Genomic DNA, 22,862 nt, shown 5'->3' on the forward strand with positions numbered 1-22,862 from the left:
AACAACAGCTTTCATTTTATTCTCTCCCTAGAAGGGAAAGTTGAACATGACACAGATGCAGGAGAACCTGTAGTGCAAGAAAACCCAGTCTGTCAAAGGGTTCCCTCAGAGGTCAGACATCCCCAGGCGGTGCCACGAGCTAGGAGAAAGCTTTCATGTTCAGGTGCCAGAAATTTAATAACGTGCAAAAAAAAAAAAAAGGTAAATGTCACATTTTTTCTCTGCCACCATGACGTTGGTGAGCCAGGCACCCATTTTTTTGTCATTGTTTCCTTGTAATTAATCAAATCATTCTGAGGTCTGAATATTCAATCCAGTTTCTAAAGATTATAGATTATTCGTAATGATTAGCAAAAAAAAGAGTCTATCAGAAGCACCATATTATTCGAGTTAAGCCACAGCCAGGTCTTCCAGCATGAGCCTCCCAGAGGAAGGAGCAGGGGAGGAGGGTTCATTCAGGAGCAGCAGCTGGCTCCGGCGCAGCGACGCACGGGCCAGCCAGGCCCCTCTGAAAAATTGAAATGCCTTGGGTTAAAAAAGGAAACTTGAGGGGGAGGAAGGGACGACAACTCCTGTGAGCAGAACCTGACATATGTGGGCATCATCTTTAACTGCACTGCGACAGCCAACGTGCTCTACTAGAAGAGACCGCTCTGTCATTTAAACACTTCCCCCAGGGTCTGGAAGTGGAGTTTAACTACAGCGGGGGCAACATATACATGGGGGCTTAATTATAGGGGTTGTGAATGAATGGGATGTATGACATGAGCATAGTGCTAACCGCACAGTGACGTATTACACACCAACTGCATATTATTCTAATTCACCATGCTGTTTCATTTTTTTTCTCATAAACTCTTGGATGTCCACTAATCAGGGCATTTGATCCCAGATGACAGCCATTGAGCCTTAATTGGTGAAATAATCTGGGAGTTGCAGTGAAATCCTGCCTGAACATGATCCGCCATCTAAAGGACTTTCACTGACTGACCTGAGCATTAAATCCATTTAAAGCATTAATATTATGGCCAAATTGCTTATGGAACACTTAGAGCATGACAAGCGTTAATTCCTACAATAATTATATGCCGAATGTTATCTCGTTACATTGGGAGGGTCACATTTATGTGCAACTGAAGGCTGCCACAGAAAATCCACTGTCAGCAGCTCATCTTGTCACTTTTCCCCAACCTCTAATCACTCACTTTCTTCTCTAAAGAACATCCGACTGAGCACGCTGGAAGAGTCCTGAGGAGGTTTCAGAGGAGGCCGATGTGAGACCAACGGCATCTGAGTGATATGGAGCCACTCCGCCTCATAAATCACCCTGACCTTACTCTTGATTTGATTTGTACAATTCATCACGGCACGCTGGGGCGATGTGATTTACTGCAGTCGGCTGACCAAATACCACGCTTATGTCTGGCAACGCACTAAATTAAGACCCACCTACCATAAGCAGCACATTAATCAAGCAAGATATTAAAAGCTTTACTTATTAGAAAGTTTGTGCAGGGAGTGATGAATGCAAATGGAAGTGTTTGTAACTCTTGCGCCTGCCTCTCGCTCAAAGGACATATTTGGTTCCCATTAGCATTCAGTCAGTAAATGTGTCTGCACCGTAGATGTCACCTCCGGTCAGACTCGTTTTTTTTTTTCTTCCCAGAAATACTCTGGAAAATTAGTCATTTTGGCCTGGAAAACTACATTCTGCCACCTGAACACAACTAGAGTGTCATGCTGAGTAAAATGCAGCAGGATCACAACTTGGTAATCAGAGTGCAAGACTAGTTTATGCAGTCAGTGATCTGTTATCGTTATATTGTTATTTTTTACTTTTTTGCATGCATGAAGTTTATATGCATTAACCCATACAGACCCCTTCATACAACTGACCACTGGCAATGTATTTCCACATTCATAGCCACACCAACAGTTGACCAATAGCCCGTCAGCAAAATGTAGGAGGAAGGGAAGAGGAAGAAAGAGAGTACCTAACCAAGAATGAGAACAAACAACAGTAAAACCACAGGGTGGTAGTATCCTAGGGGGGTAACACATTCGCATATGAACCTGAAGACCACAAAGACATTGTGTCCCTGAGCAAGACACTTAACCCTGAGTGTCTCCAGGGGGGAACATCCCTGCAACTACTGATCGTAAGTCGCTCTGGATAAGGGCGTCTGGTAAACCCTCTAAATGTAAAATGAAAAAATTATTTTATCCATTAGTTCATAATTTTTTCTTTACATGGTCACAGGACCCTCACTTTTCAAAAGTATCTTATTCTGATCACTCCCTCCTCAAGGTTTTCTTTTTTGAATAGCATGTTTGTGTTCACATATTCTTGTTTCTTGTCGGTTCTGACAACTGTTTGTTTCTACCTTTGGACACAATTGATTTGAAAGTGAAAGAGAAGCGATTGACATTGTGAAACACTGCAGCACAGCACTCGGTGACACAACGAAATGTGTCCTCTGCTGTGAACCATCACCCTTGGTGTGCAGTGGGCAGCCATGACAGGAGCCCGGGGAGCAGTGTGTGGAGACGGTGTTTTGCTCAGAGGCACCTTGGCGGCTCAAGATTCGAACCTGCAACCTTCTGATTATGGGGCCGCTTCCTTAACCGCTAGGCCACCACTGCCCCTCATTTGTGATGATAACATTTACATTTACATTTACAGCATTTATCAGACGCCCTTATCCAGAGCGACTTAAATCAGTATTTACAGGGACAGTCCCCCCCCTGGAGACACTCAGGGTTAAGTGTCTTGCTCAGGGACACAATGGTAGCAAGCTATAACATGAACACAACATGAAGCTACATGACAAGCCAAGTGTTTTTTTTCTTCTGAGTGCCACCAAAGTGCCATTGCACACTCACTAATTGCCATTGTACAGATTGCTGTCACTGGGGAACAACAATTACTTGTTGCAATCAATGACAAAGTCACCAGGAGTTGTGGCATTCATGAAAACAGTAGCTTGTCGAGTAAATGTCACCTCCCTTGTGGCGCAACACTTCCAACTCAACGAACAATGAGAAGTCATTTTAACCTATACGGACATGTTCCATGGCTGCTTAAAGCGTAGAAAGCTTGAGCACTCCTAACTTTGTCGGTGACGTGACGTACGTGGGAAGCTCTAAGTGGCCCAGTGTTGTCCATTTTGCGCAGATTCATCAGAGCTTCATGTGTGTGGAAGGTGGCCTCCACGAGCAATCGTCTCCTCGCATGTCCGGCCGGGATTACAGCAAATGTCGCGTTTTTTTTCCCGTACGAACTCGGTGCTGATTAGAATCCCAACCAGTTGCCCTTTTCATCCGCCACTCCTAGGGGGCGGGGTGTACGGGAGGGCCGTTCTGTGAATGGGAGCGCCACAAAGCCTTCCTTTTTTTTTTTTTTGTCCTCCATGGGAATGCTTCCCATTGAGCCGAGGATCCCATCCCCACAGCCACAGAGCAAAGCGCCGGAACTAATCACGCTAACGAGTTCACCAAGGCCTCCTTTTCGGCAGTGAGCGGAATCACAAACACTTACACAGCAGGCGAACAAAGCCAACGCAGCAAGCGCTCGCTCGGTGGGACGCAACGCAGAGCCGCGTCCGTCCGTAGCGTGCCGACCATGTCCCTGGTCCTCCCCGTCCATGCCCAGGAGAACGGACCAGCGCTGGCACCCAGGGGCCAAGCGAGCGCGGGAGGGTTGAAATCCCACGCACGCGGCGACGGAGCACGGAGGGATTTCAATCTAAAAGCCTTTTCATGGAGGCAAGATCTCACGTTGGCATTCAGATGCCGTCAGGCAAGGCAACAGGAGCCCGACAATGGGGGGGGGGGGTGAGAACGTCGAGGGGCCTCCAGCAACCGCACTGGAAGTAATGTGGGTGGTAGTAGCCTAGTGGGTAACACACTCGCCTATGAACCAGGAGACCCAGGTTCAAATCCAGCTTACTACCATTGTGTCCCTGAACAAGACACTGAACCCTAAAATTGCTCCAGGGGGGGGACTGTCCCTGTAACTACTGATTGTAATTCGCTCTGGATAAGGGCGTCTGGTAAATACTGTATATGTAATGAGACTGGGGCTTCATGCAAACACTTTCCACTTTCTTTTTTTTTAAACTCACACCACAATTTCTACAATATACAATACAACGTGCGGTATTTTTTTTTTATTAAATATAATCTTCTGAAATGGAATCAAACGTGACGGAGCCAGGGTGTGCACACGAAGGCGTGCTGTTTTATTGCCAGGAGATGGTTCTGATGAACCCCTGTGCAGCGCGGATATGAGAAAATTACAATGAATAAACGCATGCATACATACATCGATAGAATGGGCCGCGTGTTATCGCGTCACCAGCCGAGATTGTGCGGGCTTTTTTAATGCATTTCTCTTTCTTTCTTTCTTTCTCTCTTTCTTTAATGCATTCGTTTGTTTCGTGTCGCCGAGAGATGTGCTGCACGAATCGCGCCCACAGCCGTCTGAAAGCGCTGACCCACATCGCGAGGGCGGTGACAGAGACGAGGTCCCCGTGGCCAAACTTTGGGGTCCAGAAGCACCGACGAAACGCGCGATTGGGTGCCCGTCTGGAGCCGGTGGCTCTACCTGGATGAAGTCGGCCAGTGGCTGCTCCAGGACCCCGGACTCTGTCTGTCTCTCCCCGTCTCTCATCGGAAAGTCCTCCGAAACAGAGCCGCCTTCGCGACGGCAGCGGCAGCAGGAGCCGAAGCGAACCGGACCGGACCGGCTCCCGGGCTGAAGTGGCGCTGGCTGCGGCGGCTGGACAGCTCCGGTGCTGAAACGCAGGCGTGTAGTTGTGTCGGTGAGAGAGAGAGAGAGAGAGAGAGAGAGAGAGAGAGAGAGAGAGAGAGAGAGAGAGTGGGGGGTGGGACACGCCCAGTGGACGGCTGAAGCCAGGCGGAAGGACACGGGACAGGTTGGAGAAATAAAAAAATAATAAAAAGATACGTAGAATGAGAATGATAAAGTTGGAGGCGATTTATTTGAGTAGGCAGAAGGGTAAGTTGCGCTCCGTCTGGAAGGCGTGTCTCCTCATTGGTCAGAATGGCGTTCTTTTAGAATAAAAATCAGAAATGCATGCAGAGCGAGGGTGCAGAAAGTCAGTCTACGTTTTCCCCCTGCTGGGCTGCAGTGCATGCATCGTGTTGCAGGGGGCTACCATGCACGCATGCATGACGGAGGTTTGGATATCAGAATGCGTCGCTCTGGAGCGACCAAAATAGCCCGTTGTTGCGACCCGTAACCCTATGTGGCTCGTAAGCCGGCACATGACATCCAGCCCCCTCTCCCAGTGAGCAGTCCCAAGGCGTGCTGGTTTAAATGGAGGGCCATGCATTATTAATGCTGAGGTAAATGCATACTGAGCCACAGATCTCAGGCCGGCCCTTGCTCCACACCGCCTGAGGCCATCGTCTCGGGCAGAAGAGCCTCGGCATCACTCCGCACCTCCTGGTCGACGTTCGGAATGGGCCGAAGCGAACTAAGTTCTGATAAACTCCTGATTGTTGTGGGCCATACATGAAATGTGAACCGGTGCACCTGGGAGTAGTCCCAACTCATTCATTCCACTTCAACTAATGCACTGCAGCATGTTTTATAATGAGGACAGGGTGCGGGAGGACCGTGAGCGATAGAAGTGCGGGATGCTTGGACCTTTTCACCGTGAACTGCTCAGAGCCGAGCAATGGCACCAGCTCCATCACCATTAGGAGGCCACCCAAGGTGCAATTCCCGAGCCATTAGGCATAATTTGAGAGTGCCAAGCAGAGCAGGGCCACTGCAGGCTCTCACGTATGCCAGTACAGAACTTCGCTACGAGGAAGTTAGGGCTCAAACAACGGCCACAGCAAACTCCTGTTTTGGATGCATGCAAATGAGACGTGCGCACATAGGAGGTGACTGAGCAACAAAAATCCCATTTGTTTGGCGATGACAGGTGTCTCACATGTAAATGTGGTGCACAACCACAAGTGGGACACTGTTTCTTTTCCTGTGTATACCCTCCATTAATGAAAAGTAAATTAATGAAAAAATTAAGAGCACATGAATAAATCTTAAAGGAAAAAATAGTTTTTCCAGATAAATGTGTAAAAGGTTGTAATAATGCATTGTCCAGCAACTAGCAGTGACCCAGTCTGTCTTGGGACATCTGAAAGCTTTGTGGGCCGGACAGTGGTGCAGTGCTGTAAGCTGCGAGGTTTGTCCAGCACGTTCCACAGATGCTTGATGGGATTTGGAATCCAAGTGAGCCCCTCAACCCGTTGCGGAGCTCCTCAAACCGTCATCCAACTGAAAGTGAGCTCAGCATTCAGGGAATCCCACTTCCATGAAGGTGGGGTCTGTAGCAATGTTTAGGAAGGGGGTAGTCCGTGTCCATCAAGGTTTGGAGACGCTATGATCCGTTAGCTTAGATGTTTAGTTCTTTTTTTATGTAGCTTCTTGACATGCATCATCATACAAAGGTATCATGACATAATCCACTAGCCTAGTTGGTAACACACTCGCCTATGAACCAGAAGACCCAGGTTCAAATCCCACTTACTACCATTGTGTCCCTGAGCAAGACACTTAACCCTGAGTGTCTCCAGGGGGGGACTGTCCCTGTCACTACTGGCTGTAAGTCGCCCTGGATAAGGGCGTCTGATAAATGCTGTAAATGTAAATAATCGATTTTATGTATTCTACAGAAATAATATATTACTGTGCATGCTCAACAGCAGCATGGTGGGAACAACTTTTAGCTGCTGTCAGCTTCACAGGGGCCAATCCCCTTAAAATCAGATGGTTGTACAGGCATCCTGCATCCCTGGCACAGAGCACGACACTGAGCACGGTCCTAGTACAGAGTGTACTCGTTGCTACCCTTTCTCAACAGGCCGCACACATCTCCTTAGCCCAATGCCAAAATGTTGCTTAGCAACCTCAGAGATCCCTCTGTGGTGCTAGCTCCACCCATTTTGTGAGAAACCGCTAAAAGTTTTTAGCAGATAGGCTTGTTTCTCAATTCTGTACACATAAGCCTGGCACTTGCCAATATCAATTGCGAAGCCAAGTTTCTGGTCCCAAGTGAGATTCGGTGTAATTGCATGTGCATGAAGTCTTGTATCGCTGCACATGCCACAGTGACAGGATTTGCAATTTGTGCCAAGAGCCCACAGGCCCAGTTTACCTTCGATAGATCCACAACAGGCAGCCTCTGAATGCTAATGGCACCGTATACACTCTTGTGTCTCAGCAGGAGCAGCATGCACCACCATCTGACATAATAGAATAGAATTGTAATTGGATTAAGGCTTGTAATGCTGAAATTTGATAGAGACAACAGCAACATCTCCTCATTTTCATCATCCGTCCCAAGCAAAAAGTATATGTTCAGTTATATAAGCTTCCCTTGAAGAGGAAGTTTATCTAAGAAGATAAATTGAGGCAGAGATAATTAAATAAATCAAGGAATGCTAAAAGGAGAGCTGAATGCTGAAAGTACTAAATGATTGTGAACATGCTTGATTGTTCGGTAATCAAGCTGAATCACTATACAGGGTAATTTTGTATTGTGCTATTAGTTGTTTGTTTAAATATATAGAATTAGGGCAATTGAATTGAAAAGGCAATAGACATTCACCACGTTTCTGACTGAAGCTGAATCCTGATTGTATGTTAGGTATGAAAAGTCTATAATTGTGCAGTGTACAGATCTGCATAAGACTAATAAGGCCAGATGATGTGAACATCCACAAAGCCTTAAACACACAAGGTTGAGTCCAATAGATAAAACAGCATTATGAGAGTTGTGTATCAGAAGTTTTTATTTAGGCAATTTTCAAGGTTGAGCAGTAAAATGATTATTATTGAACAATAACATTATGAAGTGAAGTGATTGTCAATATGATGCACAGCAAGCACAGCACACGGTGCACACAATGAAATGTGTCCTCTACATTTAACCATTAACCAGTGGGCAGCCATGACATGGGTGCGGTGGAGCAGTGCTTTTGCTCATTGGCACCTTGGTGGCACCTTGGCAGTTCGGGCCAACCACTGCCTATCTAGTTATCCTTGGTGTGTGAACACAAAAAAACAAGGGTAAAAAGACAAATGATAGAACAAGGACAAGGCAGCGCAAGGATACATACTAATAAATCACCGATAAAAAATAAGGTAATCCTGGAGCATAAGACAGTGAAAATAATACTCTGATCTGAGAAACACTGAACCATAGGACCCCGAAATTATTGTGACAGTGGCCATTAACTATTCAGTAATGCGGTACATTAAGTAGGAAGTAACTGCTAGTAAACATGAATAACTATTGTTAGGACTTTGTGGTAATTTTTTTTCTATGAACCACATTCCATTTTACTTTATTTAGTATTCAGGAGACAAGAAGCATTTTGCACACACAGGCATTAGCACTGCCATCTGACTTTGGCTGCAGTCCAGGAGAATTGGACCGATCAGCAGCAATGGGTTTCTGTAAAACCATGCATAGAAGGTCTCCTGAGAAAAGTATGAGCACCAGGCAACACGTCATCTGTCATGTCAGACCACAAAAATCCATTAGAAATCTTAAAGATGGTGTTGGCCTGAACCATTAACTTCAAAAGCAGCAGGTTTAATTAAATGTGTTTAGCCATATTTATTGCATTGGAAGTGATCACCCCACTAAGAGTGCATTTGTTTATCTACACAGCAATTAGGCTTAAAGGGATGGTGCACCTTATTCTATTAAAATCTAATTCTGTTTTATTCTCTTATATTCTAATTAAATGTGTGTAATTAACAAAGTTTTATGAATTTAGTTTATTTAACAAAAAGTTGTGCCTTTACAAATGATGACATCTTCAAGATTCTGCACTGTTTCTAGGTCACTTACTAGGTTTACCATCACATCACCAGTAGCATCACAGCATGACTATTTTGAACATTCTGGGATAGCATGGATCATAAGGTAGGTACAAATCTATGGGATTCATGCAGCTTGGGTGTATCCAGGCTCGTTGGTCTAAGGGTATGATTCTCACTTAGGGTGCGAGAGGTCCCGGGTTTAAATCCCGGACGAGCCCGTTACAAAGAGGGCAGTGACATGCTTTGTTCCTTCAATAGCTCAGCTGGTAGAGTGGAGGACTGTAGTTGTACTGCTGGTAATCCTTAGGTCACTGGTTCAATTCCGGCCTCGTATTAGTAGGGCAGTGGTGGCCTAGCGGTTAAGCGGTTAAGGAATCCCAATCCACCAAGGTACCACTGAGGTGCCACTGAGCAAAGCACCGTCCCCACACACTGCTCCCCACTGCTCACAAAGGGTGATGGTTAAAAGCAGAACACAAATTTTGTTGTGTGCACTGTGTGCTGTGCTGTGTATCACAATGACAATCACTTTCAGGCATTATAGTGCAAGTAAAACCTAAAATATTGAGAGATATTCAAATTGCTGTGCTTAAAATGTCCTTTGTGATATGAAAGATAAAAAAAGTCAGCTTGTCAAAACTCTGACAACCCAATTATCCCTAGAATAAAGGTTATTTATAGTTATAGTTCAAGAACAGACTTGCTAAATCTGGGAAATATTTTTTTATTTTATGTCCGAAAAAATTATTTTTAGTGTTTGCTGGCTCTGTTCAAGCAACCTGTGTTCTTTGAATTGGAATGGAAATTCAGATTTGATTTCTTTTGACTAAATTGTTCATGTGATAAATGCATGCCATGAGTCCAACGAAAGTTTGCTTGATTTAAAGTCATTTTTAGCTGTCGGAAGCAAAGAAGATTGCACAGACCTTAGCTGGAGGCAGTAGACAGCAGAAACATGCCTGTGATGCAGCAAATGATTATTAGTGTCATGTCCGCACCAGCGTGATGTGATGGGATGGGAAGACGGTGACAGGTGATTCTCCTGATATTTACTTTACACCCGTGACAATCAGACTAACCTGAAATCGACTGCGTCATGATAGCCCATTCTTTCCTGGCCTGAGTTCCCATTGATTAATTAGACATGAACAGGGGAGTCTCTGAGCCTCTCATCGGGGGACCTGGGGAGAGCCTTTCAGGTAAACAGATGATGGTGGGAGTCTACTCAAGGTCAGGTTGGGACCAAAATATTCTGGCTCCAGTAACAATACAATTATTGACAGTGTAAAACTCATACTGAATATGAAAATGGAAAAATATTTTATGAATCGCTGAGTTCATCATTTATCCTGACAGCTCTTTGGCAGGGATTACATTGAAAAAAAAAGTACAAGTTAGGAAAGAAAAATATAGGGTACTAAAAGTTTGAGTGCATGATGACTTGTAAGTGCATCAGCCGTGAACATAACATGGAAAAGTGACTGAGAGAGAGAAAGGTACTTAAGCATAATTTGCTCAGACATCATTTAATGTTGTATCGAATAGTATTTATAAGATTGAAAAAAAAAATCTCAAATGACATTTTCCACAAGAGCCAATTAAAAGGCAATTTTTCAACACTAAATATTTAATAAACCCTTACCCAATGATGTTGTAAATTTGCCATGGCAAAATGACAAAATCCATAATGTTCTGTCGTAGGGAAATGTCGCCCAGCAAAAGGGGATTTCAGATTTTCATAGTATTTGTTCATGTTACCCTGAGAAAGACATTGGGATTCAGGATAAGAACCGTAAACAGGTTTAGCCTAGGACAGTCCCCTGATGGCCTGAACTACAAAGATGCACAGGGCTGTTAAAAAGAAAAAAAAAAGACAAAATGCATTATTATTATTATTTAAAGACTGGAACTTTACAACCTGTCTGTTGGAAGAGTGAAAGGCTGGGAGTTTGTCTGAAAGGGCTGTTGAGCGGAAAAATCATAATTACGATGATATGATTACCCACCTCCACACATCCTCAACAATTACCGCACGCCTGTCCCCCCAAATGACTCGCCATATTAGTCATTTACTGCATACTCCACTGTACCATTTCCACACTTCAGAGGCAGGAGGAGAGGTCTGCACAGCACCACATGTGCGCACACCAGACTCCAGGCCCCACTGAATCTTCTCGTCACTCTTTGGATATAATTATTGAAAGTGCACGGTGAAGACCTGACTGGATCACTGCTACATTTTGCGACAACTAATGCCGTCAAGTCAAAATCGACAGGGTTGCATGCATAATTAATCTTGTTATTCTCCAAAGTAGACACGTTCACATTTGTCTGGCATTTAAAAAGGATTTAAAAATACAGGCCTGCCTCCCATGACACTGATAAGATGCCTGATTGTGCAACTCATTGGACAAAAAGAGCAGATCAGATGGAGGAAGATGGAAAGAAGAAAGGAAGGAAAGACAAAATTAGGGGAAGAGATGGCTGAAAATCTGCACCAAAACCTGGATATATACAAAAACAGCAGACTGTACCTTTAACATGACAGACAGTGCATTGTTGGGGCAGGTTCTAAAAAAAAACATATATATATATATATATATATATATATATGAGAGAGAGAGGGAGGGAGGGAGGGAGAGAGACACAGAGAGAGAGGGTGGGGGTGGCTGGTGAAAAAAATCAATACAGCGCAATATTGTGATATTTTACGTGGTGATATAGTATCGCTACAGAGACACCAAATATCGATTTTTGTATATACATTTTTTTTATAAAACTTTTTATTGCAATAATCAATTGGTGGTTGTTTTCATTGATTAGTTGAGGTCAGGTCAGAGTCAAAATGGGGGATGAATTTGGTAAAATAAGATGGAGGCAGATAAAGAAATCTGGAACGGTTTAAATCAAACATCTGGATGTATTTTGGACTAAAGACATGGAAATGACACATAGAGTTTGCAAGGAGTGTCGTATGAAAGTAAAGTATTCTTGGAATTCAACCAAGATGAGGGTTCACCTCAGCCACCACCATACTGGGATACGGTTAGCTGAGGACAGCAATGCAAAACCAGAACTACTGAAAAAACAAACAAGGCTGGACATACTTAACAAAGCTACCTTCTAATTCGAAGCGACCTCAAAGAAGAACACAATCTATCACATACTTCATTTTCAAAGACCTGCGTCCATTGAACGCTGTGGAAATGTTTGACTTCTCTTGCTTGCTTAGAACACTAGAACCAAGGTATGTGATACAATCACAACATTTTTTGGTGCACAACGCTGTACCCAGGCTTTCCAGAGAAGTGAAGCAACAAGTGCAGGAAAGTTTGAGCACTGCAGAAGGAATCAGAAAAACTTTATTAATCCCAAAGGAAATTGCTTATTGTCACATTCACACTCATCGTGTCACAGAGGAATGGCAACTGCTGTCTTACGTTGTACACTCTCGTACATTTAATGAAAGTCACACCAGAGCAAACATCAAGCACAGGAATGGGGGATTGCTGACAACAATCTGGTGGTTGTCACCGGCAATACTTCTAACATGTCCGTTGCTGTTCAGCTAGCGGGAAACCTGCATGACACCCAGGACAACATTGGCGACACAGTGCTGGCCGGTCAAGCTCTTAAGAAGTGGTGGCCTAGCAGTTAAGGAAGCGGCCCCGTAATCAGAAGGTTGCTGGTTCAAATCCCGAGCTGCCAAGTCGCACACACTGCTCCCCGGGTGCCTGTCATGGCTGCCCACTGCTCACTAAGGGTGATGGTTAAAAGCAGAGGACACATTTCGTTGTGTGTACTGTGTGCTGTGCTGTAGTGTTTCACAATGACAATCAGTTTCACAGCACCATGTCTTGGCCCACACTTTGAAACCCTGCCATTCCTGTCTCCAGAGGATATATTTATTATTTATTCATTTTAATTTTTCAAACAAAACGTTGCAATTAAGGTGAACTTTAAAATGTCAAAACCAAAATGTGTTTAAAAAACACGGAAAAATGACCTAATGCTACTACTACTGTTTGGTGTAGAGAAAGATTGAAAGTCCATTGCCATTAAGATCACTTCTAGATTATATTTAGAAAGGTTCATATAAAGAGGTCATGTATTTTGAAGGAAAGAATCTGGGTTATTGTGATGAATAATCTTAAATTTCTTGCACCTTAATTTAGAGAAGATGGCGCAGGAACTCACACTTACACCCCTGATAGGTCCAGTCCATGAAATAAAGGCAGTACCGGCCTTTGATACACTCTGAGTTTCACAACAGCTTCTAAAATCAATAAAAGAGCGGATAGTTTGTACATTAGTCATTACTTCCAGGATTTTGTAAAAGCAGACTGAACATTCTTCGGTATTATACATTGATTACGGGTGTAAAAATGAAAGACCCCAAATACCCATTTGTCTGTGGAAATGTCAACATAAATCACAGTGATTGTCAGTATAAATGTCAACATGCATACACATTTAACAAATAAATACAAAATGTATAAATACATTATAATTTTTCTTAGTCTAGCACCCAACACTCTCCGAGCATGTTCTTCAATGACAAGTCTAAGCCTTATCAGGGCTCTTAGTTTGTATACTTGATATTCTATAGAAATCGAACGAGAATTGCTGGTGTCTTCCCATTGTAAGTCGCTTTGGATAAAAGCGTCTGCCAAATAAAGTAAAGTAAAGTAAAGTAAAGTAACCTGAATTTTGCCATAAAATCAGCGCTTGGGCTGTGCGGAATACAAAGTTGGAACAATTAAAGTCCCTGTTTGACCATTTTCCTCCTGCTAAACACAACACAGGGGTTCAGTTCAGCATTCAGTTCAGCATGCAAGAAACAAGATGCCATTTTCTTCCCATCCTACGCTGGGAATTTGTAACTCTGGTGCATGTGCTGTAATGCGAAATCTGGATGCGTCCTCGGCTGTGCATCATGCGGTTTTGGATGCGCTAAAAGAATGTTACAGGCTAATGAGCGAATCTGAAATGAGCATGGCTCTCCCTTTGTCTTCTTTTAGTGGTTGCATAATCCACAAAGCACAAAGTGGGTTGGTCATCATCGCAGAGGCATAAACACTGACTGATGTTACATGATACCGGGTCAGATTTCTTCCCTCCGTTTAGTAGTTAAGCCTACAGGAAAAACACTTGCAGATTCCATTTTACATTTTTGAAGAGTCTGAGTCATATTTTCTTTTTTTACACTGTTTGCTAGCTTCAATACAACAATTGGTTAAAACATATACACATTTTATATAATACATGGAAATCCCCCATGTTTAAGCTACATTATAAAGGTCATATTTTACATTAGATTCTCAAAACTTTTAGGACCATGTGTTATATAGTATTATATATAACATTTTGATTACAGTATTTCTTGTCCCCATTAACTGATGAATCAACAGACGTATGCATGAAATGCTTATGTAAAATTTGGGGGTGAGGGATTGTGAGAGCATTTGGGAACTGTCAAATAAGTTCCTTTGGTGGTCATAAACACAACACATTTTGCACTGCTAAACAAAGAAACAAATGTGCAAATGTGGGCCACTTTTCACATTGAATAAATTACGTGAGTCACAGCAGTGTGTGCCTGATGTGCCTGATTTGCATATGGTTTGTGATCTGGCAGATGCACAAGTCCAGTACCTTTACAGTACTGTCAGAGTTATATGGAAATGTCAAAATCTTCCACACTCTCCTGCTTTGACTTATATAAATGTCCCAAGAAAACATCACAACTTCAGCAGAACATTTCAATCCTCATGTGGATTAAAAAGCAGAATGAATGGCACAAAACGCAGCATTAAACTGGCTTCATCAAAGTTGCAATTTGCGAAATGCCCCCATTGGCGCAGCTAACTTAGAATGCCATAAATTTTCCAGCAGTATTGATTTCTGTTTGTTTTCCGGGAAGTGGACTGTGGATTGCGGAGATGGGAGTGGTGTAGGTGAAATAAAAGCTCAGACCTTTGCATTCGTTTCGAATGGCCTTTCTTTAATGGACAGAGATGAAACTCCACCTCTGGTTCTAGCGCTTCATTCAATTAAGACATCATCAGTAGATGTTATTGCTTCTGTTATGACCCTACAGTTCCCAGGGCTTACGTAAAAATTAGCTTCTTTATGTCTTTTTTAAGAGAACTGATTCATTATCACATAGTGAACATTGCATTATGGAGCAATTTCACTGACAACCAGCAATGAAAACATGCAGGACTTTTTTTGCTTCAGACAAACTGAGAATATATTATTCTCAACAAGGAACAGAAAAAAGGCATTTTTTTACTCACAGCCCCTGGTCTGAAAGACATAAAGCAGCATGCAAAGTACCCAATGGGAAAAAAAACAATAAAGGAGTGGTGCTAACATGAGTTTGAAACAGTGCACATTTCATCATAAGAATTTCTTATCACAGGGATCAATTATGTGTTGCGCAACACGGGCACGAGGAGAAGGAGGGCCTTAATTGCCCGCTGGTAATTGTCGTGTTGTGAAAGCGCGGCACGAAGCCACGCTGATGGGCCGCCCTTGGCGAATGAGGGGGATTAGGAAATGTAATAGGGCCACACCAAGCTGCTGCTGTGGCCGTGGTCCTGCTTCGCAAGGCGAATGAGAGAAAGATCCCAACTGTTCAAACTACACATGCACATTCGGGGTAATTACACACTCATCGCGCACAACAGCCAGCGGCAGCTCGGAATGGGAACGCCGTGAGAGATTGAGGGCCATTTTGGAAGCTGCACGGTAAGCAGTCAGCCAGCGTTTCACAGTCAATAAGCACAAGAAACTGAGTTTCTCCTGGCGTTGTGTCTACGGCGGTGGCTGTGGCTATTGATATATCAATACTCGACAAACTAGCCCCCTCCCGACACCGCACTTCCGTCAGGCTGTAACATAACTTCCAGCTCATCGCTGACGTGAGTAAGAGGCTGTGCTTCTCTAAATTGTATAGCTCTGTGATCAAGTGTCTCAGCTAGGATGGGGGAAAGAGAAAAACAAGTGCATGAGAAAAACGAGTGGGAGAGAGGAGACAGGATTAGCCACTAAAGAAAAAAGAAAAACAGGCAAAACCAGGCCAAATTAGACAAGACTGAAGCACAACAACACAGGCTTACTGCTGACAGCCAATACCAGTTCACCAAGGGCCACATCATGACTTCGAGCAGGCTGTGACGATCAACCACATCACAGGACCAAGACTGCAGAAGGAGTGCGTGAACCAAATCTCTTTTCAAATCTCATTCAGTTTACACAATTACAGCATGGATTCATATCAATTTTAAAAGTGGGTGGTATCACCACTAACTGCAAAAAACAAGCTACCCTGTTTTTTAGTGCCCACATAATCTTTCTATATAAAGTATTGAATTCATCCATACATTTAACCCAGTGTTGATATTTGAATTTACGGTATTTATCAGACGCCCTTATCCAGAGCGACTTACAACCAGTAGTTACAGGGACAGTCCCCCTGGAGACACTCAGGGTTAAGTGTCTTGCTCAGGGACACAATGGTAGTAAGTGGGGTTTGAACCTGGGTCTTCTGGTTCATAGGCGAGTGTGTTAACCACTAGGCTACTACCACCCCCAAAAAAAGCTCACATGGTGGTGCTTTTGTAAAGTTCTGTAGAATTAAAGCAATGCAAGCACAGTGACAATACAGACCTCAACACTGGTGATTAAAAAGGCCCTTTAAAATTTTGAATTTAATCTAGTTGTGTATGTTGTGAATTTTATAGTGTGATTTAGATTGAAATAATCAATTGTTTAAACCCAAAAGAAATCATCCATCCTTGAATTGACATGGTAGACAGCTTATTTATTTTATATTTTATTAGAGGAGTTGGAACACATTGGATGTGCATGCCTATCACTTTTTCTATCTTTCAATGGCTGCCTTGCTGTTTTCAAATCAGATGTTCCAACATTGGGCCTTATTATGTCTTTGGGGGATTCCCTGTGGTAAATGCCACAGCCGTTCCTGATTATGCAGCGGCAATCAGCATCTTACGCTATCTGAGTTACTGATATATGCCTTTAATAATTTTCCATTTCCACTGATGGACGTCATTGTTCCGCATTATCATCTCAGCCCTCAAGTGCCGGTGGAGCACAGTCACCTGACTAATTATACAATTAGTGGCTGATTGGGACTCGATTGCTGCTGAGTGTCAGAGAGAAAATGACACCCTCTGAGTTTTCGGCAGAGTACAATGACGGCGGAAGGCTCCACCCTGCAGATAACACTCCAGAGTAGGCACTTTGAGACATGATAGATGTTCAGCAACACACGGCACTCTGAGATCCAAAGTCTCCTGTCTGAAGCCCACAATTACCAATCCTGACGCCACCACTGCACCCCTGAGCAGCACACTTAACCCCCTGTCGCTCCCGAGGGTTCTTGGACAGTGGAAATTTATGTAAGTCTATTAATGTAACAGAAGATTTTAACACTGTGAAATCTCACATGAAATGATATGGTGAGATTGTGAAATTCCGAGAGACATATATAAATGCAATGATAACAAATGAAATCAAATTGTGATGCATGGAAACTGAGCCATTTGCCCATAAATTACTAGAGGACAATTTGTTACTGTCTGTGATAATGTTGTCTATTCATACTGTTTTACGCAAATAAATTGAATTGAATTGACCGAAGACTAAAGACCCAACACAAGAGTGGAAAGCTACCTGATGCTGAGGTCTACTGACGCCTGCACTGGCAGACAGACAGCCGCACGAATCTTTGCAACAGGTGACATTGGTCATCATCTCAGCGCTTCGTTATGGACCTGTGCATAATTGGCAGATGATTGAGGGGCTGCTTCGTGATAATTGTCTGAGATGCTGTTACTGTCAGCCACTCGCTGCCGGGTGACTGAAATGCGGGCAGCTGTGGAACAAAGCGAGTCCTTAGTGCCGCTGCATTAGCGTGGGGGTGGGGTGTAGGTGGTGCACAGGGAGACAGGCCAAGAGCAGCACATCGTCTGACCCTTCAGTCTCCATCCATTAGCCTAATGTGCTCAAATAGACCACTACACGTGCCTCCATCTTCACCACCCCCCTCTACCCTCTTCCTTCCTTCTGCCATCCGCTCTTTCCTCTCTCATTCTGCACACATTGTCTAACCTCTCCCCCAGGACGCATGAAGAAAGGAAAGCAGAAGGCCTTTCTCTGCAACCCCTCCTCTCCCCCCGATCCTTTTCTCTCTCTGTGAGAGTCTGATGCTATCTAAATGGTGAAGTGCTACGGGGGAGAATTCCCAGCTTCCTGTCGGGTTATGAGGCGGCAGAGTCGGAAAAGGCAGTAGAAGGGAAAAGGCACATGAGCGACAAAAAACTATTTTTTTTAAATCATGCCGGGCGGGGGTGAAAATGGGAGCCTGAGATGATGGTGAATAGCAACAAAGATAAAGAGACAGATCAAAGGCAGAAAATTGTGTGTGTGTGTGAGCACATTACTGTAACATCATTAATCACATTGTGACTTCAGTTCTATTTAATAGAATCCATGATTAGCCACAGCCATGATGGGCCAGGGGAACTCGGGTCCAAGGCAGGATTTCTCTCTTATCTGGGAGTCGGGGGAAGTAATAAGTGCACTCTGAGCTTCAGGCTGTCAAAGATTCTGGGACATCTGGACAGTCTGAAAGTACAGTGTGTGTGTGTGTGTGTGTGTGTGTAATATGCGGAAGACTGAAGGAGAGAAGAAGCCCCCAAAGGAGGAGGAATTAGAATCACCCGAGCCACAGCTGAGACCACAGCTCAGGACTACCTGCCAGCTGGGAGAATGTCATGAGGGCAAACTCGTGTGTGTGTGTGCATGTGTGAGTAAACTGACTTAGGGAATGAGACCACAACATTTTTTTCTTATTCTGTATATGTCATTGCTAGGTTTCCCTGTGTGACTCCTGTTCTTTGCAGTTAGAGGTGCTGACACCCTGTGACCATCGGAGGGAGCACACATACAACACACATCAACCTGGCAGTGTCTCTGGATCAGGCAGTTTAGACCACACTGAATTTATAAGAAAGAGCTTGTGCCTGTGGCCATCAGAAAAGATATATAACTTCATACATTTATACTGGTATGGTTCTTATACGGTGTTCTTATTCAGTGTCTTAATCGATTCTTATGCAGTCCTTTCATACCTCTTTTACTATGTTGCCTTAAATGTTTTCTGTTTTATTTGACCTCTTGTATAACGCATCAGGTTCAAAATACTGATGCTGGCCTACAAAGCCAAACATGGAGTAGCATCATCCTACCTCACAGCCCTTATTACACCTCGCACTGCACCTCGTATACTCCGAGCCTCCAGTACTGCTCGCCTGGTCCCTCCATCTCTGAAGGTAAAAGGAAAACACTCATCTAGACTCTTCTCAGTCTTGGCCCCTCGGTGGTGGAATGAACTTCCCGTCGAGGTCAGAACAGCTCAGTCACTGAGCACCTTCAAACGACAGCTCAAGACCTTCCTCTTTAAAGAATATTTAGATTAAATTGTAATTTTCTTGTTGTCGAACTTTGTGTACAGAATCTACAAAAGAGTGAATAAAATAGATGTATTCATAGTTGGGGTCCTAGTGAACCGGAATTGATCTCTTTGTCATCGATGGTAACTTGAAAGCACGTTGTAAGTCGCTCTGGATAAGGGCGTCTGCCAAATGCCGTAAATGTAATATAAATGTAAATGTAATTAAAAATTGTTGCATTTTCTCTTTATTTAATATTTTATTTTTACTGAACATTTAGTCCATGTCAGTCCTGTCCCTGGTTATTACATTTTTTTATTTTAATGTAAAGCACATTAGTCAGCTCTTACTTTGTTTTAAAGTGCTTTATAAATAAATATGGTATGGTAGGATTTCTATATCTGCAACAGGCACCCCATTATTGTTGAATTTCAGCACCAGCACACCCTGTTCAGCTTGGTGAGCTACTGACTAAATAATTTCCTGAACTAATTATAACTGAAGGTTTTGGGCCTTTCCTAGGTTAAAAGTTTTATTATCATATCACTTCATAATGAGAGTTATTTTGCATAATTTAAATTATTGAAATAAATTCCGATTAATTGAATGACAAAATGTTATACACGTTGTTCAAGAGCCTAGGATTTGCCTATTGACTTAATCAGATTTTGCTTAAGATTTGAATTTACAAGTGACATATTTGTTTTGAGACAAGTCATTGTTAATTGTCCTAAATCGTTATAGTGATCTAGCAGTAAACTTCATTGCTGTACACTTCTCAATTTTGGCTTGAAATCTACATTACAGCCCCCTTCCAATGTCTCCTGTGGCTTCCTCCAGCACTCACCGTAACTCGTTCCTGTTTGATTCGGCATGCCTGCCGTTTAGGTCTGCAGATAAAGTGTCAGCCTGTCAGCCTGGTGCATAGTGTCATTTTTCCTTCTCCAGGAAATGAGTTGGATGAGCACAGACCAGATCACCTTTACGATTGCATAATATTGCACATTCTAGTATGTCTTGTCTGCCTCTTTGAGCTTTGAGGTAGGCGTGTACAGTAGGATTCAGTATGAAGTACAAACTGCTTTGGGGGTTTTTTTAGGTGTCACTAAAGGATTTGAAGGCCTTAAACATAAAGTTAAAAGTGAGAGTGAGTGTGCAGCTGCGGTGCACACAGTGAAATTTGTCCTTGGCATTTAACCCATCGCCCTTAGTGAGCAGCGGGCAGCCATGACAGGCGCCCGGGGAGCATTGTTTGGGGATGGTGCTTTGCTCAGTGGCACCTTGGCAGATCGGAATTCGAACCGGCAACCTTCTGATTACGGGGCCGCTTCCTTAACCACAGGGTCACCCCTGCCGCATGCTCCCCAAACCATTTAAAAAGAATTTCGGTAGTGGGGCGGCATGATTGTGTTGTAGCCCTGACTTAGCACTGCATACTGCATGAGTACATGGAGAAAACTCCTCCCTTGTCATAGTCACTCAGATCAATCCACGTATCAATTTTTCGAGCGCCACCTCCAACCATGTCAGGAAGTGATGGATGGCCTGTTTCGAAAAACCAGGCTGACAAATGCTACTCTAACAAGGTGATCAGTGACAGGGATCACTTTCCCCCGTTACTGGGTTCAGTGTTGATTGATTTGTGTGTTGAACCGATTACTGTTCTAGTTCTTAGTTCATATTATTCACTAATGAATATAGGTTGTTTCAGGTTTCATCACAGAAATCTTATTTTAGTCCAATCCTTCAGATTGGTAGAACTATCTTGTTCAACATGTTCTTTATATTTTGTAAAGTAGGGACAGAGACTGCTACCAATCAGTGCCACTTACAGAACCCTTTACATGTTCTGCACTTTGCACGTACCATATGTTCATCTAAACTTGCACATTGATACCAGCCGTATTGTTAGGTGCTCAGAGATAAAGGCACAAAAGTTTAAACGTATAAAATAGTTTTATTTCTTTAGGGCAAAAACAATATAGTTACAATATAATTAAGAGCTTATTTTGGTGATAAACAGCAGACAGAGAACTTTATAGTAACATGAAAAGAAAATAGATACACAATGGCAAAAAAATGACATCACAGTTTGTCACACTGTACACCCAGACAAAAATTTTAAATAAAATAAAAAACTGCCAATACTGCAGGTTCACAATTCCTGCTGATAATGACCTCAATCCTTAAACAATTCATCCCTTGTTGTTCTTTCCATTCTTTCCTGCAAAACAAAAAAAGGGTTGCAAAAGTTAGATTAGGCACAATAATTCATTCTCTAACTGAAACATGAAGAATATGCCAGCCCCATGGGGCAGTGGATGGCCTATTGATGGCCTATGTGGCAGTGGTGGCCTAGCAATAAGGAGATTGGAAGGTTACTGGTTCAAATCCCGAACCACCAGAGGTGCCACTGAGATGCCACTGAGAAAAGCACCATCCACACACTGCTCCCCGGGCACCTGTCATGGCTGCCCATCTGCTCACTAAGGGTGATGGGTTAAAAGCAGAGGACACATTTTGTTGTGTCACCATGTGTTGTGCTGCAGTGTTTCACAATTACTTCACTGTAACTTTTTTTAAAAACTCAACTTCAGCTGAAAACATCTGGCTGATGAGAAGAGATTTTTCCCACTGAAAGATGGGTGGAGACTCACCCCCTTTCTTTGCTTTCTTCTCAAGCTTCTGAATGAGTTTGGATACCCAGACACTGCTGAAGGGATCAGGGGCACACAGTTTCTTCTTTTTCACAGTGACAAACCTGTTGACATCAAGGAATATGATCTCAGCAATCAACTGGTATATCACCATCACGTCACATGGACAGACTCTGCATGCAAAATGGCATGAAATGCAATGACCGTCTCTCAAATAGAAAATGCATGATGAATGACAGTAAATTGGTACAATTAGGGCGCAGCATAGGAGGCAGTAAGAAAACTCACACTGTGGCCAGAATGGTGCAGCCAGAGTCCCCAGCTTGAATCCTGTAAGATTTCACTATTCGGTGGGGAATCGGTCTGTTACTGGTTCTCAGGCAGCAGTCAACGGCCTCCTCTGTGCTTGCTGCAAAGGGAAGGCAACGTTAAAGGATGTTAGCGGCAGAAAAGCCATAATAAAACTGCACCATCACCTGCCAGCGGCATGTGCATCAGATGTTGACACCTGGCATGAGGTTACCTGTTGCACAGCTCCAGAGGGCACAAGCCAATAAGAGTACAGCAGCAGAATGCAGAGTGGCTCCGGTGGCAATCATTGTGCCTCGCCGTCTGTTCAGATGCCTGTTCAGTTCTGAATGACTGGAGGTCCTGCACCCATCCCGCGAATCGGGGACTTTTATACACCCGCCGCAGAGTTTCACTTTCCCTTTCCCACTCCCCTTCCAGTAAGCCTGGCGCAGAAGCGCCCACTTCTTCTTCAGAAGTGTGAGGGTGAAATTAATCTTTAACCGTTCCAGGGAAAGTTACTGCCTGTTCCGCAATGTCATTCTCTGAGTGGAATACTGGCACATG

General features: G+C 43.5%; 2 protein-coding genes and 1 non-coding gene across 6 annotated transcripts in view; 1 reads left to right on the forward strand and 2 right to left on the reverse strand.

The window, feature by feature from the left end:
- phf24 (PHD finger protein 24) overlaps positions 1-19,153 on the reverse strand; it is a 36,048-nt gene extending 16,895 nt beyond the window's left edge. For 3 of the 4 annotated variants that reach the window (XM_028974582.1, XM_028974581.1, XM_028974578.1), the window contains exon 1: positions 4,607-4,820. The gene's annotated coding sequence lies outside the window, so the exon portion shown is untranslated. Of the gene's footprint in view, positions 1-4,606; positions 4,821-19,146 lie in introns of those variants that run through there. The other variant, XM_028974579.1, reaches the window with a different exon arrangement.
- Positions 9,013-9,084, forward strand: trnap-agg (transfer RNA proline (anticodon AGG)). Its single transcript has one exon. It is a non-coding gene; the product is annotated as a tRNA-Pro (tRNA).
- A 2,134-nt stretch (positions 19,154-21,287) lies between the features above and the next one.
- Positions 21,288-22,679, reverse strand: ccl19b (chemokine (C-C motif) ligand 19b). The gene is made up of 4 exons (XM_028974360.1): positions 22,531-22,679; positions 22,296-22,416; positions 22,008-22,111; positions 21,288-21,574 (listed from the first exon to the last, which is right to left on the reverse strand). Exons 1-4 carry the CDS (start codon positions 22,604-22,606, stop codon positions 21,546-21,548), a joined length of 330 nt encoding a protein of 109 aa, XP_028830193.1. The 5' UTR covers positions 22,607-22,679; the 3' UTR covers positions 21,288-21,545.
- Positions 22,680-22,862: the final 183 nt, after the last annotated feature.

This window comes from Denticeps clupeoides, chromosome 3 (assembly GCF_900700375.1).
Source record: "Denticeps clupeoides chromosome 3, fDenClu1.1, whole genome shotgun sequence".
Taxonomy (NCBI): Eukaryota; Metazoa; Chordata; class Actinopteri; order Clupeiformes; family Denticipitidae; genus Denticeps; species Denticeps clupeoides.

Excerpts from the sequence above, each read along its gene's own strand:
- ccl19b (XM_028974360.1), bottom strand. The coding sequence starts at position 22,606 with ATGATTGCCACCGGAGCCACTCTGCATTCTGCTGCTGTACTCTTATTG. Across the intron at positions 22,112-22,295 it reads TGCACCATTCTGGCCACAGT|GTTTGTCACTGTGAAAAAGA; the intron begins GTGAGTTTTCTT and ends TGATGTCAACAG. Across the intron at positions 21,575-22,007 it reads GAAGAAAGCAAAGAAAGGGG|GAAAGAATGGAAAGAACAAC; the intron begins GTGAGTCTCCAC and ends TTTGTTTTGCAG.